This window comes from Excalfactoria chinensis, chromosome 1 (genome assembly GCF_039878825.1).
Source record: "Excalfactoria chinensis isolate bCotChi1 chromosome 1, bCotChi1.hap2, whole genome shotgun sequence".
Classification (NCBI taxonomy): Eukaryota; Metazoa; Chordata; class Aves; order Galliformes; family Phasianidae; genus Excalfactoria; species Excalfactoria chinensis.
Window position 1 is genome coordinate 719,056 of NC_092825.1, and position 13,708 is coordinate 732,763.

The 13,708-nt window shown below is 54.2% G+C and overlaps 1 protein-coding gene across 2 annotated transcripts; it reads right to left on the bottom strand.

Annotated features, from left to right (window-relative positions):
• Positions 1-623: 623 nt before the first annotated feature.
• Positions 624-13,586, bottom strand: ZC3HC1 (zinc finger C3HC-type containing 1). Of its 2 annotated transcripts, none has more exons than XM_072339621.1 (10): positions 13,291-13,586; positions 7,651-7,762; positions 7,320-7,470; positions 6,234-6,317; positions 5,549-5,676; positions 4,293-4,450; positions 3,394-3,616; positions 2,357-2,566; positions 1,820-2,017; positions 624-1,068 (listed from the first exon to the last, which is right to left on the bottom strand). In XM_072339621.1, exons 1-10 carry the CDS (start codon positions 13,410-13,412, stop codon positions 1,000-1,002), a joined length of 1,455 nt encoding a protein of 484 aa, XP_072195722.1. In that variant the 5' UTR covers positions 13,413-13,586; the 3' UTR covers positions 624-999. The 2 variants fall into 2 exon arrangements, with proteins under 2 accessions (XP_072195722.1, XP_072195733.1); XM_072339632.1 differs by lacking the exon at positions 13,291-13,586 and adding an exon at positions 8,216-8,493.
• Between the last annotated feature and the right edge of the window lie 122 nt (positions 13,587-13,708).

Genomic DNA, 13,708 nt, shown 5'->3' on the forward strand with positions numbered 1-13,708 from the left:
CGCCCCGGGGTGGACATCCTGCATTCTTTACCCTGCCATCATCCTCCTATTTACCCCAGCAGCACCGTCCTCTTGAGTCAACGCAAGCGAGGAACCTCAGCGTGTGCCTGCAAAGAAGGAACCTCAACCCCAAAGTTTGGGGTTTAGAGGCTTGTTTTGCCTCCATCTGCTGCCCTAAAAGGACACCTCCGTCCCATCCCGAGTGAGCCACAGAGGGCAGAATATGGGGAGGTATGGAGGGGTTTTGATGTGAGCTGTTATGGCTGAAGGCGTGGATTGAGGGCTGATGGGTAAAGGGGGAATGGCTGTGGGGTCTGAGCCCTCCCCAAAGCCTTTTCCTTATCATCCTTAAAGGATGAAGATGACAGATTGAGGTTTCCTTCCTTGGCTTCTTCTCCCCTTTTCAGTGGGGGTGATGAGCACCAAAAACCCAAGCAGGGTTTTACAGGGTTCTTGGCTATGTCCCAGCCTCCCTTAGTTGACTTATCAGCCCAGAGCAGAGGAACCAGGGATGCTATCTGCTCTTGACAGGTTGGAAACACACACCCCCCCCCCCGATGCTTCAATCGAATCCATTTTGGGCAGCTGCCTTCCCTGCCCCAGGACAAAGGGGCTGGAACGACTGTAAGAAATAAAAGTGAAATGTTTATTCCCACCTGGCATCACTTTTGCTGTGCTGCTGGTGGCGGGTTCACAGCCAGACAAGATGTCACCCTTACCAGGTGACCACATCTCACCCCTCGCATCCCCCTGGCTCCAAACAGAGCTGCTGAAACCCTATGGGGAGAGGAAAGGGGGGAGTCCAAAGCAGCAGCAATCTGTGAGAAGAAAGGGCTTCCAGGAAGGCAGCTGGGGATGATGGGGGCTCCCCATCCCAGTTTGGCACTGGGTTGGCCCGTAGCCTTTGCAGAACACAGCTGTGAAGCAGAACCATGCTGGATCAACACAACGGGCCCACACTGCCTGCAAGGCTGCTGTTCCTGGAGGCTGCAGCCCCGTTCAGGAAGGATTGATGCTCTCCCACTGGCGGAAAATGCGAAACACTTTGCAGGATTTCACTGAGAGGCTCTGCAGGAAAGGGGAGCAAAGCAACACAGGTCAAAGCAATGCAAAGGGATCCACAGACAGTTGGCCTAAGGATTCCCCCTCCAGGTACCCACTACCAAAGCATGCAAGGAGAAACCCTGCTGCCCCCAGAAAAGCCACCTGGAAATATTCTTTTTGGATATCAACAAACCAGTTAGCTTCAGTTCTTCTCTGTTCTGGGTTACTCACCAGCATGAAAACGGTAAAAGATCAGGCCCTTTGAGGTCACAACTCATACAAAATGCCTGAGATAAATGATGAAGGGGGACTGCTCCAGCACTCCCTGCAGCTCAGCCCCAAGCAGAGCGGAGGGGAGAAGGTAGGAGCACTCAGAGAAGATAACGGGGCCCTGGAGAGGGTGCCTGCCACTCACTCAGAGTGGGTTATAGCCTCAGTTTTGCTCCCTTGGCTCAGCAAAGCCACCACTCCAACAGGCCAGGGGCTGCGGAGAGCGGGACCCAGAGGTCACATCCTCAGCTGGGATGCAAAACGAAACTGGATCTCAGGCAGCATTGAGCTGCTCTGAAACACTCTTATTTATAGCAGCCCTGATCTGTGCTCAGATGAGACCTGGCTGAGAGGCTGTCAGCACAGCCAGAGGGGAAGCAGAAGCTCTGCAGACACACATTTCATCCTATCCACTCTGTTTGCTGTGCCTCATCTACCCCCATAGGCTTTCAGGTTTGGGAAAGGCTGGAGCAAACAGTGCTCGGGTTCAGGACTGTAGGCTCACCACAGGCTCTGTCTCAGGCACTTGGTCACACTTTCTGCTGGCAAGGAGTGTGCTCAGGACCACTTGCCAGCCTGGCTCTCCCTTTGTAGGCTCTTTCTCAGGATCCTCTGGAGCTTCTCCTCCCTCCACCGCGTTGACCCAGGGACACCAGTCACGATGCTGTGAGCTGGGGTCGAAGAAACTCCTTGAAGAAGTATCCTGAGCAGTAGGAGAAAGTGACAGTGAAAGAAATCACAGCATAGCTTGGGTTGGAATGGACCTTAAAGATCATCTCATTCCAACCCCACTGCCATTGGACAGGGTTGTCAACCACTAGATCAGGTTGCCCAGAGCCCCATCCAGCCTGGTCTTGAGCACCTCCAATGGCAGCATGGTTTAAAACAGACTCCAGTGACACAACAAAACCCTCTCCATGCCCAAACTCCAACCCAGATCCATGTTATGAGGACAACACTGACCCTTCAACACTATCCTATGGATTGGGGATTTGCCCCCCAACCCACCCAGACTCTCACTGCCCGTCCCCATGGCACTCACCGAGCTGCTGGAAGAGCAAAGCCGTGGCCTCTTGGCTCTGCGGAGGGGACTGGATGGCACCTCCACATTGTCCCCCTGCCCCATGCTGCGGGTAATGGGGCGGTTCCTCTGTGTGGGGCTGGCAGCTTCCAGCTCACCCCCTCGCTCCATAGGGCTGCTGGGGGGATCTGAAGCCCTCAAGCGTGAGATGGATGGGGAGGGACTCTTCTCCTGAACAAGAACAAGTAGTTAATGGAGCTCCGAAAACAAGATGTGCTGGGAAGCCTGGCAGAAAGGATCTCGGTGGACACCAAGCTGAACATGAGTTGGCAATGTGTTCAAAGAAGTGTTATGGGCTTCATTGGCTAAAGAAATGGCCAGGAGGATGAGGGAGGAGATCCCGTCCCTCTGTACTGCACTGGTGAGGTCACAGCTTAAGGGTTAGGGGTAGTGCTGTGCTCCCAGTACAAGGGAACATACTGGGCATACTGGAGAAGTGATGAAAATGATGGAGAACTTGGAACCTCTCTCTTACAAGGAAGGGCTGAGGGAGCTGGGAGCGTTCAGCCCAGAGAACAGGAGGCTCAGGTTTATCTCACCAAACACTCAAAGGGAAGACTCAAAGAAGATGGAGCCAGGCTTCCTCAATTGGTGCCCAGTGCAGTTCCAGAGGCACTGGGCACTAATTGGAGCACAGGAGGCTCCATTTGAAGACCATGTGGGTGCCAAATCCCTGGCATAGGGACTTAGAAGCTATGGGATCTTCTCCTTAGGGGTCTCCAAACCCATGTTGACATGGGGCTGGGCATAGCTCAGGGTGGAAACCAAATGGACCAAGGTATCTCCAGCCCCATCCAGGATGGGATTCTGTGATTCCTCTGGCCACCATCCTGAAGGGGACAGGGAGATGCCACCCAGCTTCAACAAGGGATCAAAACCTTCACAGCTGTTCTACCAGCAACTGCAGCACCACACACACGACCCACGGCTGGAGATGCAGAACTGAGATGAGTCCCTTCTCTGCGTGCTCTAATAACCACATCAGGACCGTGCCATACCTGCTCAGAGCCCGGTGAGATCGCGTCTTGGCTCCGTGTGAGCATCCTGCGTGGAGATGTGGGCACGGCAGGGCCGCGCTCTCCAGATGGTGTCGAAGCAGTGCTTGGGCTCCAGGAGTCCAGCTCCAGCCCTGTAGATTCCAGCTGGTGGAAACCCCACAGTCCCACCTTCCTCATGCAGCGAGAGCAGGTGATGACTGAGAGCACAGAGCCGGACACAGCGCTATGGGGACAGAGCCAAAGAATGGGAAAAGGTTGGGATGAGATTGGACTCTTCCCTAGAATCATTTGGAGCAGATGCAGGTATTTGTCCCCCTTTTTTTTCCCCTCTTGGTAGCCTGACGTGCTGAAGTACATTAAAACCCATCTGTAACACTGATTTAAAACCAGCTTCTTTTCATTCTGTGGTTCGCTACAGATCGGCAGCACGCTCAACTATCAGCTGCAAGTGCCCCAAGACATCACCGTCCCATCTTCAGCCCTTCTCCTGTAAGGGCAGAATGCCTCAGGCACAAACAGCGCGGCTGTTCTGCTCACATCACACACTATGGGAAGCACAAACCTTCGGGTCGTGAAACTTCCCTCTTTTCCTGCAGGCCTGACAAGCCATGAGAGCAACCCCGAGCCTGACACCTCAGGGGCTACAACATCCAAATCACCATTGAACGGGGTGACGGACAGCTCAGAGATCTCATTTCAGACATCTACTTTAGAATAGGTAGGAGTCGGGCTTTCTGTAGGCTCATCCATTGTAACAGCTGAAGACAATAAAGACTATGAAATAGAGGACAGCAAACACATCACAAGAGACACATTCACATTCCTCCAGCCCCTAAGAGGTGTCACTGGCAAAAAGAACAGACCCTTGGGATCACTCCGGGCATCACCCACGTGCTGACCTGCATGTCCAGCCACACAGAGCCAGGACACAGGCAGGAATGTGAACCTGCAGGACTTCTGAAGCAAACTTCATTGGTGGTTTCTGTCCCTCGGTCTTGTGCTCGAGTTCCTCCTTGATCAGCTGGAGGAGCAGGCTGATCTTCTCCTCTGTAAGGGACTGTGGGGCAGAAAAAGGCAGCAGGGATGGAGGTCAGAGGCAACGCTCAAATTCCCTTGACTGTTTTGGAGTTTGGGGCTGAATTCTGCCTCCTTTTTGATGCCACGTAACTCCTTTCATACAGCAGTGCTGCCCTCGAGACTCCTAATGCTGGCAGCAGGAAAATGAGCATGGGAAAACCCATAGGGACAGAAGAGTGCTAAATGGTTCCTGGATAGAAAAGCGAGAGTGAGTGAAAGAGAAATGCTTTTCCTACCTTCAGATAAGTCTCCCCACATCAGGCAAGTCTGTCTGATGAAGCACACCATTTCTACCCACAGACCATGCTACATATACGGAGAGATCCCATTTCCACCCACCCCATAGGTGAGGTGCACGAGCCCAGCACATCCAGCCCTTCACTCCTTTGGTTTTCACAGCTCAGCAGTGGTGACCACAGAACGCCTCTGTGCTTTCTGCTGAATGGTTGAAGAGTTCCCTGGATCCTCCGCAGCTTCTCACTGCTGAGAGCCATCTGTTGCCCAGGGAGTGTGCCCAGAGAGCCAGACTTGGCTGCAGCAGAGCAAGGCCTGGCCAGGGCCCTGCAAGGAGGCAATCCCACACTCGTTCCTGGCTGCAGGCATGCTAAGCTTTAGCTCCTGTCTCTCCCCTATTTCTCCCTGAAAATGCAAGCTCTCAGCTCCAGATTCATGTAGGATTGCATTTACTCATTAGAGAAGTGACCCACAGGCTGCTGCTGTACCTCAGAGCCCCTGGAGGTAATGAATGGGAGTTCTCTGCCAGGAGCCTGTAGGACTCCAGATGACTCTTGCTGGGCAGCCTGCATGCTAACATAGGTGCAGAGCAGGAGCCCAATGCTTCAAGCCCTATTCCCACTGACGGCATTGTGATGGTACAAATCAGATGTGCCAGCTCTGGACACAGCAGAAACCCTTCCAAACTCCTTTTAAATTGCTTTCAGAAAGGCCAGGTAAAAGCCACCCTGCAGAGAACATCCATGGAGAAAGCCAAGGAGATACATATGCACGCACAGGGATGTCTGGCTTTGTCACCAAGGACTTAAATGCCCCCAGTCCCCCCCCCCAGAAAAAAACTCACCATGTTTTTCATATCCTCTGCTCTGAGGGAGGGCAGCTGCAGCTCCAGCTGACACAGGCTCTGGAAGCGCTCTAGGAAGTCTTGGAGAAGGGCTCTGGGCTCATCCACCAGCAAAAGGGCAAAGCGATCTGATGAAAGAAAACACAGGCTGTGGCACCAGCTTTCCCCCCTCCTTGTTATCCCACAGAAAGAGAGGCAATGACCAGCAAAGGTTTTCTAATAACAGTCTTCCAGATTGTAAAGGAAAAGCTGAGCAGTCTCCTGGTCCTTTGCAATCACCCTTCCTAGTGCAGCACAGTTTTGAATCGCAGAACCATTTAGATTGGAAAGGACCCCGAAGATCGTGGTGAAGATGAAGTCTTTCACCCTTTGAGTGTCCTAAGTCATTTATCCTCCCCTATCTCCTCTCAGTTATATCCTGAACAGCATTTTAACTGCCCAGAAGGTACAGGAAGGCAGAGAGGCAGCACCAAGATCCGGGGCTCAGTTACTTGCTGAGGTTGCTCAGAGCCTTCCCTATACCACTGTTTCAACATCCTTGTGATGGCTAAAAGAGGACTGCTATGGCACTGAGCACTTGGAGAGAACGCATAGGTACAACAAGGAGGGAGAACAACAACAGAAAGAGAGAAAAGCAAAGGAATAATCCCAGAGCTGTGCACTACGTGGGCTCTATAGGACCAACCTGGGCAGGGGCTGTCTGGCCAGAAGCAGAACTTCTCATGAGCGGTGCACAAGGATTTCTTCAGCTCCGCGCAGCGCTCCTTATCTGCAAGGCAAAACTCACTTCTACACCTCTGCAGAGCCACCTCCTCAGGGAAGGGCTGGGAAAAGCAAAGCAAGGGAGACAGGAAAGCAGAAGCCTGTGCTCTCGGCAGCTGAGATCCTCCTGTTCCTGAGGCTGTAACGTGCAGAGCCTGAAGCTCTTAGCTGCCCACCAAAAAGAACCGGCAGCATCCTGCCCCTCCAGCCTCCCTGCAGGAAACCACATTGCCAAAGGGAACAGCGGCTCCAGCAAGGTTGGATCATCTGCACAACGCTAAACCTGACCACAGCCATGCAGATAAAATCCCCTCTTACTTCTGGGAGCAGCAAGCATGGACCAGAGGAGCCTGCAGCAGCAGACACAGCTCAAGCCAGCCAGCAGCACAGGGATTGCTTGGCACTTCCCAGCTTTCTGTTTGTTTGAGCAGCTGCCAGTCCCTGGCTAACTCAGCTGACCTCTCTGCTGGGGCTGTAGGAGACACATTGCAGCTGGAAATCAAGCTTCCCCCAAACGAATGGGTGCCGCGTTTCATTTATTCACCCCTTTCAGGACCTAATTATTATTGTTTATTTTAAACGTTTGCTTTTCTTTCCTCCCTCTCGATTTTTAGGTCTTCCCAAACCAGCAACGTGGTTACTAACAGAATAATTAGGCCAAGGTTTGTTTAACAAAGATAGCCTGGACAAACAGGGCGTCAGTATTCAGTGGGAGCCCAAAGGGAAAAGCAGCTCCCAGTTACGCATGATCTGCATTTGTCAGACAGTGGGGCTGCACCCTCTGCTGTCTTGTAGGTAAGAAGAGATGGAACCCACAGCAGAGAGAAAACGAGCTTAAGCAGGGCAGTAAAGGGATTTATGTATTAAATTACAGGAGATGAGCACCTGCATGTATGGACTCAATGCCCTGCATCAAGATAAAAGAGCAGAGGATCACAGCAGCAGACCGAGCAGCCCGCAAATCCCAACAATGAGAGCAGGGGTTTTAATTAAGCTCTGCCATACGAACACTTGTTGAAGTCAAAGGTGAGCTGCAAGCTGACGCAGAGGAAGGCTTGGCAGCTGGAGCACTTCAGCATGTCGCATTCTACGTTGGTCCATCCATACTTGGCGCAGACCAGGGGAGACAGCTCGTGGGGTTTGCCTGCCCACTTCAGCGGGTGCTCACGTTAAGGATAAAACCCCATTCAATACAGGCTGACCTACGAAGGATTCCTCACGGGGTGATTTATCCCAAGATTAAAACCCTCAGAAAAGATGGAGCCTGTGAGGAAACTACAGGGATGCTGACAGGAAAGCAAGGGGAGGGGTGGCTGGAAATTCAGCATCAGAAAGGATATAGTGAACGTTTCTACTCTGCTGAAATAAGCTTCTTTGCTTGTTGACTCTAAGGAGAGAGCATCCATTTGCAAAGATCCATTAGCTGATTCCGACCAGTCGGACGTTTCCTTCCTGAAAGGAACAACGAGTCAGCAAGTGAAACATCTGCGCTGCCCTGGAAAGAGTTCATCAACGCATCAAAACCTCATAGAGCACTTCTGACCACCTTGTTCTTCAGCCTTATCCTTACTGTAATTCCTTCTCTAGAAATCAGTGTCTTTGAGGGGAAGCACAAGCGCTCGGCTTTAGTGATACCCCCCCCAAAGCTGCCCAACAACCCAGTGCCCACCAGTACTTCCCAGTGCTCATCCCCAATACACACCGCTGTCTGTCTGTTAGTGTCCCACAGAGCCCCCATGGTGGGACTGCATGCATATGGGGATCAGAGAGCTGGTTCCTGCACAGCCCAGCCCATTTCAGATCATGGCAGATCATTTCCTTGCCCCTCCCATCATCTCCCATTGCTCATCACTGTCTCCCCAGCACCTTCTTAGTGCCTTGCTACATTTCAGAGTTCCCACTCACCTCCTCCCAGTGTCCCCTGTGCTTCCCAGTCCCTCCCAGTGCCCTGTTTCCCCAGCATCCCTCCCATCCATGAGATTTAACACCTCCCAGTGCCCCCTCAGCACCCCCAGTGTCTCCCATTTGTCTCCTCCATGCTTCACAGTCTCTCCCAGCTCATCTCAGTGCCCTGTTTCTCCAGAACTCCTTCCCATAACAAAGACCCAAAAAGTCCTAATATCTCCTCAGCACCTCCAGTATCTCCCAGTAAGTCCCAGTATCCCCTCAGCACCTCCAGTATCTCCCAGTAAGTCCCAGTATCCCCTCAGCACCTCCAGTATCTCCCAGTAAGTCCCAGTATCCCCTCAGCACCTCCAGTATCTCCCAGTAAGTCCCAGTATCCCCTCAGCACCTCCAGTATCTCCCAGTAAGTCCCAGTATCCCCTCAGCACCTCCAGTATCTCCCAGTAAGTCCCAGTATCCCCTCAGCACCTCCAGTATCTCCCAGTAAGTCCCAGTATCCCCTCAGCACCTCCAGTATCTCCCAGTAAGTCCCAGTATCCCCTCAGCACCTCCAGTATCTCCCAGTAAGTCCCAGTATCCCCTCAGCACCACCAGTGCTTCCCCAGTTGCCCCCTCCCAGTTCCCCCATTTCCTTGCCAGTGACCTCCCTATGCTTCCCAGTCCCTCTCAAAGTCTGTTTCCTTACTAACCAATCCCACAAGACCCAACACCTCCCAGTATTCTCTCAGCATCCCCAGTGTCTTTCAGTTGCCCCTCTCATTGCCCCCCATCCATCCCAGTCTCTCCCAATCCCTCCCAGTGCCCCACTTCCCCAATACCCTTCCCCATAACAAACCCCAAACCCCCCCCCAGCATCCCCATAACCCCCTCAGAGACATCCTTGGGCCCAATGCTTCCCAGTCACCCCCACTCAGTGCACCCCCTCCATCACTCCATTTCATCACCATCTCTCCCCACAAGAACACCCAACACCTCTTAATACCCCCATCAACATCTCCAGCACCCCATCAAGTGTTCTCAACCCCCCCCCTCAGAATCCCATTATGCTTCCCAATGCCCCCCCAGCCCCCCTCAGTGTATCGTGTGCCTATAAGTAACCCCCAACACCTCACAGTGCCTCTCTATACCCCCCCCCCCAGCCCATCCCAATGCCTCATTTCCCCTTTATTCCTCCCTACAAAAGGCCCAACATCATCCAACCCCCCTTCAGCATCCCCATTACTGTCAGCACTCCCCCCCAGCGCCCCTTTAATGCTTCCCATACCCCCCCCAGTGCTTCCCAGTTGCCCCCTCTTAATGCAAGCCCCCATCACTCTCAATCCCAACCCAGCCCTCCATTTCATCACTCTCTCTCCCCACAAGACCCAACACCTCTTAATACCCTCATCAACATCTCCAGCACCACATCAAGTGTTCTCAACCCCTCCCCCCTCAGAATCCCCCTATGCTTCCCAATGGCCCCCCAGCCCTCCTCAGTGTATTGTGTGCCTATAAGTAACCCCAACACCTCACAGTGCCTCTCTGTACCTCCCACCCCCCCCAGCCCATCTCAATGCCTCATTTTCCCCCTTATTCTTCCCAACACCTCACAGTGCCTCTCTATACCTCCCACCCCCCCCAGCCCATCCCAATGCCTCATTTCCCCTTTACTCCTCCCTACAAAAGGCCCACCATCATCCAAACCCCCTTCAGCATCCCCATTACCGTCAGCACTCCCCCCCAGCGCCCCTTTAATGCTTCCCATACCCCCCCCAACCCCAGTGCTTCCCAGTTGCCCCCTCTTAATGCAATCCCCTATCACTCCCAATCCCAACCCATCACTACATTTCATCCCTATCTCTCCCCACAAGACCCAACACCTCTTAATACCCCCATCAACATCTCCAGCACCACATCAAGTGTTCTCAACCCCCCCCCTCAAAATCCCCCTATGCTTCCCAATGCCCCCCCCAGCCCCCCTCAGTGTATTGTGTGCCCCCAACACCTCACAGTGCCTCCCTGTACCTCCCAACCCCCCCAGCCCATCCCAATGCCTCATTTCCCCTTTATTCTGGCCTACAAAAGGCCCACCATCATCCAACCCCCCTTCAGCATCCCCAGTACTGTCAGCACACCCCCCCAGCGCCCCTTTAATGCTTCCCATACCCCCCCCAGTGCTTCCCAGTTGCCCCCTCTTAATGCAAGCCCCCATCACTCCCAATCCCAACCCATCACTACATTTCATCCCTATCTCTCCCCACAAGACCCAACACCTCTTAATACCCCCATCAACATCTCCAGCACCACATCAAGTGTTCTCAACCCCCCCCCCCTCAGAATCCCATAATGCTTCCCAATGCCCCCCAGCCCCCCTCAGTGTATTGTGTGCCTATAATTCTCTCAGCATCCCCAGTGTCTTTCAGTTACCCCTCTCATTGCCCCCCATGCATCCCAGTCTCTCCCAATCCCTCCCAGTGCCCCACTTCCCCAATACCCTTCCCCATAACAAACCCCAAACCCCCCCCAGCATCCCCATAACCCCCTCGGAGACATCCTTGGGCCCAATGCTTCCCAGTCACCCCCTCTCAGTGCACCCCCCCATCACTCCATTTCATCACCATCTCTCCCCGCAAGAACACTCAACACCTCTTAATACCCCCATCAACATCTCCAGCACCCCATCAAGTGTTCTCAACCCCCCCCCCCCTCAGAATCCCATTATGCTTCCCAATGACCCCCAACCCCCCTCAGTGTATTGTGTGCCTATAAGTAACCCCCAACACCTCACAGTGCCTCTCTATACCCCCCCCCCACCCCCCCCAGCCCACCTCAATGCCTCATTTCCCCTTTATTCTGGCCTACAAAAGGCCCACCATCATCCAACCCCCCTTCAGCATCCCCATTACTGTCAGCACACCCCCCCAGCGCCCCTTTAATGCTTCCCATACCCCCCCCAACCCCAGTGCTTCCCAGTTGCCCCCTCTTAATGCAAGCCCCCATCACTCTCAATCCCAACCCAGCCCTCCATTTCATCACCATCTCTCCCCACAAGACCCAACACCTCTTAATACATCAACATCTCCAGCACCCCATCAAGTGTTCTCAACCCCCCCCTCAGAATCCCCCTATGCTTCCCAATGCCCCCCCTACCCCCCTCAGTGTATTGTGTGCCTATAAGTAACCCCAACACCTCACAGTGCCTCTCTATACCTCCCACCCCCCCCAGCCCACCTCAATGCCTCATTTCCCCTTTATTCTTCCCTACAAAAGGCCCACCATCATCCAACCCCCCTTCAGCATCCCCAGTGCTGTCAGCACTCCCCCCCAGCGCCCCTTTAATGCTTCCCATACCCCCCCAGTGCTTCCCAGTTGCCCCCTCTTAATGCAAGCACCATCACCATCAATCCCAACCCATCACTCCATTTCATCACCATCTCTCCCCACAAGAAGACCCAACACCTCTTAATACATCACCATCTCCAGCACCCCATCAAGTGTTCTCAACCCCCCCCTTCAGAATCCCATTATGCTTCCCAATGCCCCCCCAGCCCCCCTCAGTGTATTGTGTGCCTATAAGTAACCCCAACACCTCACAGTGTCCCTCTATACCTCCCCCCCCCCAGCCCATCTCAATGCCTCATTTTCCCTTTATTCTTCCCTACAAAAGGCCCACCATCATCCAACCCCCCTTCAGCATCCCCATTACTGTCAGCACTCCCCCCCAGCACCCCTTTAATGCTTCCCATACACCCCCCCAACCCCAGTGCTTCCCAGTTGCCCCCTCTTAATGCAAGCCCCCATCACCCTCAATCCCAACCCAGCCCTCCATTTCATCACCATCTCTCCCCACAAGACCCAACACCTCTTAATACATCAACATCTCCAGCACCACATCAAGTGTTCTCAACCCCCCCCTCAGAATCCCATTATGCTTCCCAATGCCCCCCCAGCCCCCCTCAGAGTATTGTGTGCCTATAAGTAACCCCAACACCTCACAGTGTCTCTCTATACCTCCCATCCCCCCCCAGCCCATCTCAATGCCTCATTTCCCCTTTATTCTGGCCTACAAAAGGCCCACCATCATCCAAACCCCCTTCAGCATCCCCATTACCGTCAGCACTCCCCCCCAGCGCCCCTTTAATGCTTCCCATACCCCCCCCAACCCCAGTGCTTCCCAGTTGCCCCCTCTTAATGCAATCCCCTATCACTCCCAATCCCAACCCATCACTACATTTCATCCCTATCTCTCCCCACAAGACCCAACACCTCTTAATACCCCCATCAACATCTCCAGCACCACATCAAGTGTTCTCAACCCCCCCCCTCAAAATCCCCCTATGCTTCCCAATGCCCCCCCCAGCCCCCCTCAGTGTATTGTGTGCCCCCAACACCTCACAGTGCCTCCCTGTACCTCCCAACCCCCCCAGCCCATCCCAATGCCTCATTTCCCCTTTATTCTGGCCTACAAAAGGCCCACCATCATCCAACCCCCCTTCAGCATCCCCAGTACTGTCAGCACACCCCCCCAGCGCCCCTTTAATGCTTCCCATACCCCCCCCAGTGCTTCCCAGTTGCCCCCTCTTAATGCAAGCCCCCATCACTCTCAATCCCAACCCAGCCCTCCATTTCATCACTCTCTCTCCCCACAAGACCCAACACCTCTTAATACCCTCATCAACATCTCCAGCACCACATCAAGTGTTCTCAACCCCCTCCCCCCCTCAGAATCCCCCTATGCTTCCCAATGGCCCCCCAACCCCCCTCAATGTATTGTGTGCCCCCAACACCTCACAGTGTCTCTCTATACCTCCCACCCCCCCCAGCCCATCTCAATGCCTCATTTCCCCTTTATTCTTCCCTACAAAAGGCCCACCATCATCCAACCCCCTTCAGCATCCCCATTACTGTCAGCACTCCCCCCCAATGCCCCTTTAATGCTTCCCATACCCCCCCCCCCCCCAAGCCCCAACCCCTCCCCCCCCCAGCCCCCCCCCAAGTGTCCCCTCATATCTCTTCCCCCCAACCCCCCCTCGGTACCGTAGGCCCCACCATCTCTCCCCAAGCCCAGACGCCCCCCTCCCCCCCCCATCTCTCACCCTTCAGGCCCGCTGCCCTCACAAGCGATGCCTCCATCAATGAGATCCCGGATCTGTTGCGGGGTAACGGCGGGCGACCTACCCCGACCCCCCCCCGTTGATTCGGTGCTGGGCGCCGCCATCTTGGTCCCTCAGCGCAGCGCTGCGCAGGGGCCGGGTGGGAACACGGAGGCCGCGCAACTTTCGTTCCGCGCAACTTCCGTTCCGCCCCCCCCTTCACCCCTCACTCTGTCCCAGCTCGGCGCTCCATTGGCTCAGCCTGCCTCATACGCGCACCAATCGATCGCTCGTCTCTCTCAGCTCCTCCCCACCTCCCAACAAGCCCGCATCTGATTGGCATCGCCTCCGAAAGCCTCCCTCTGATTGGCCAGCAAAAAGTGCGGCTCCTCCCTTTCTCTCTTCCCCCCACTTTCCAACA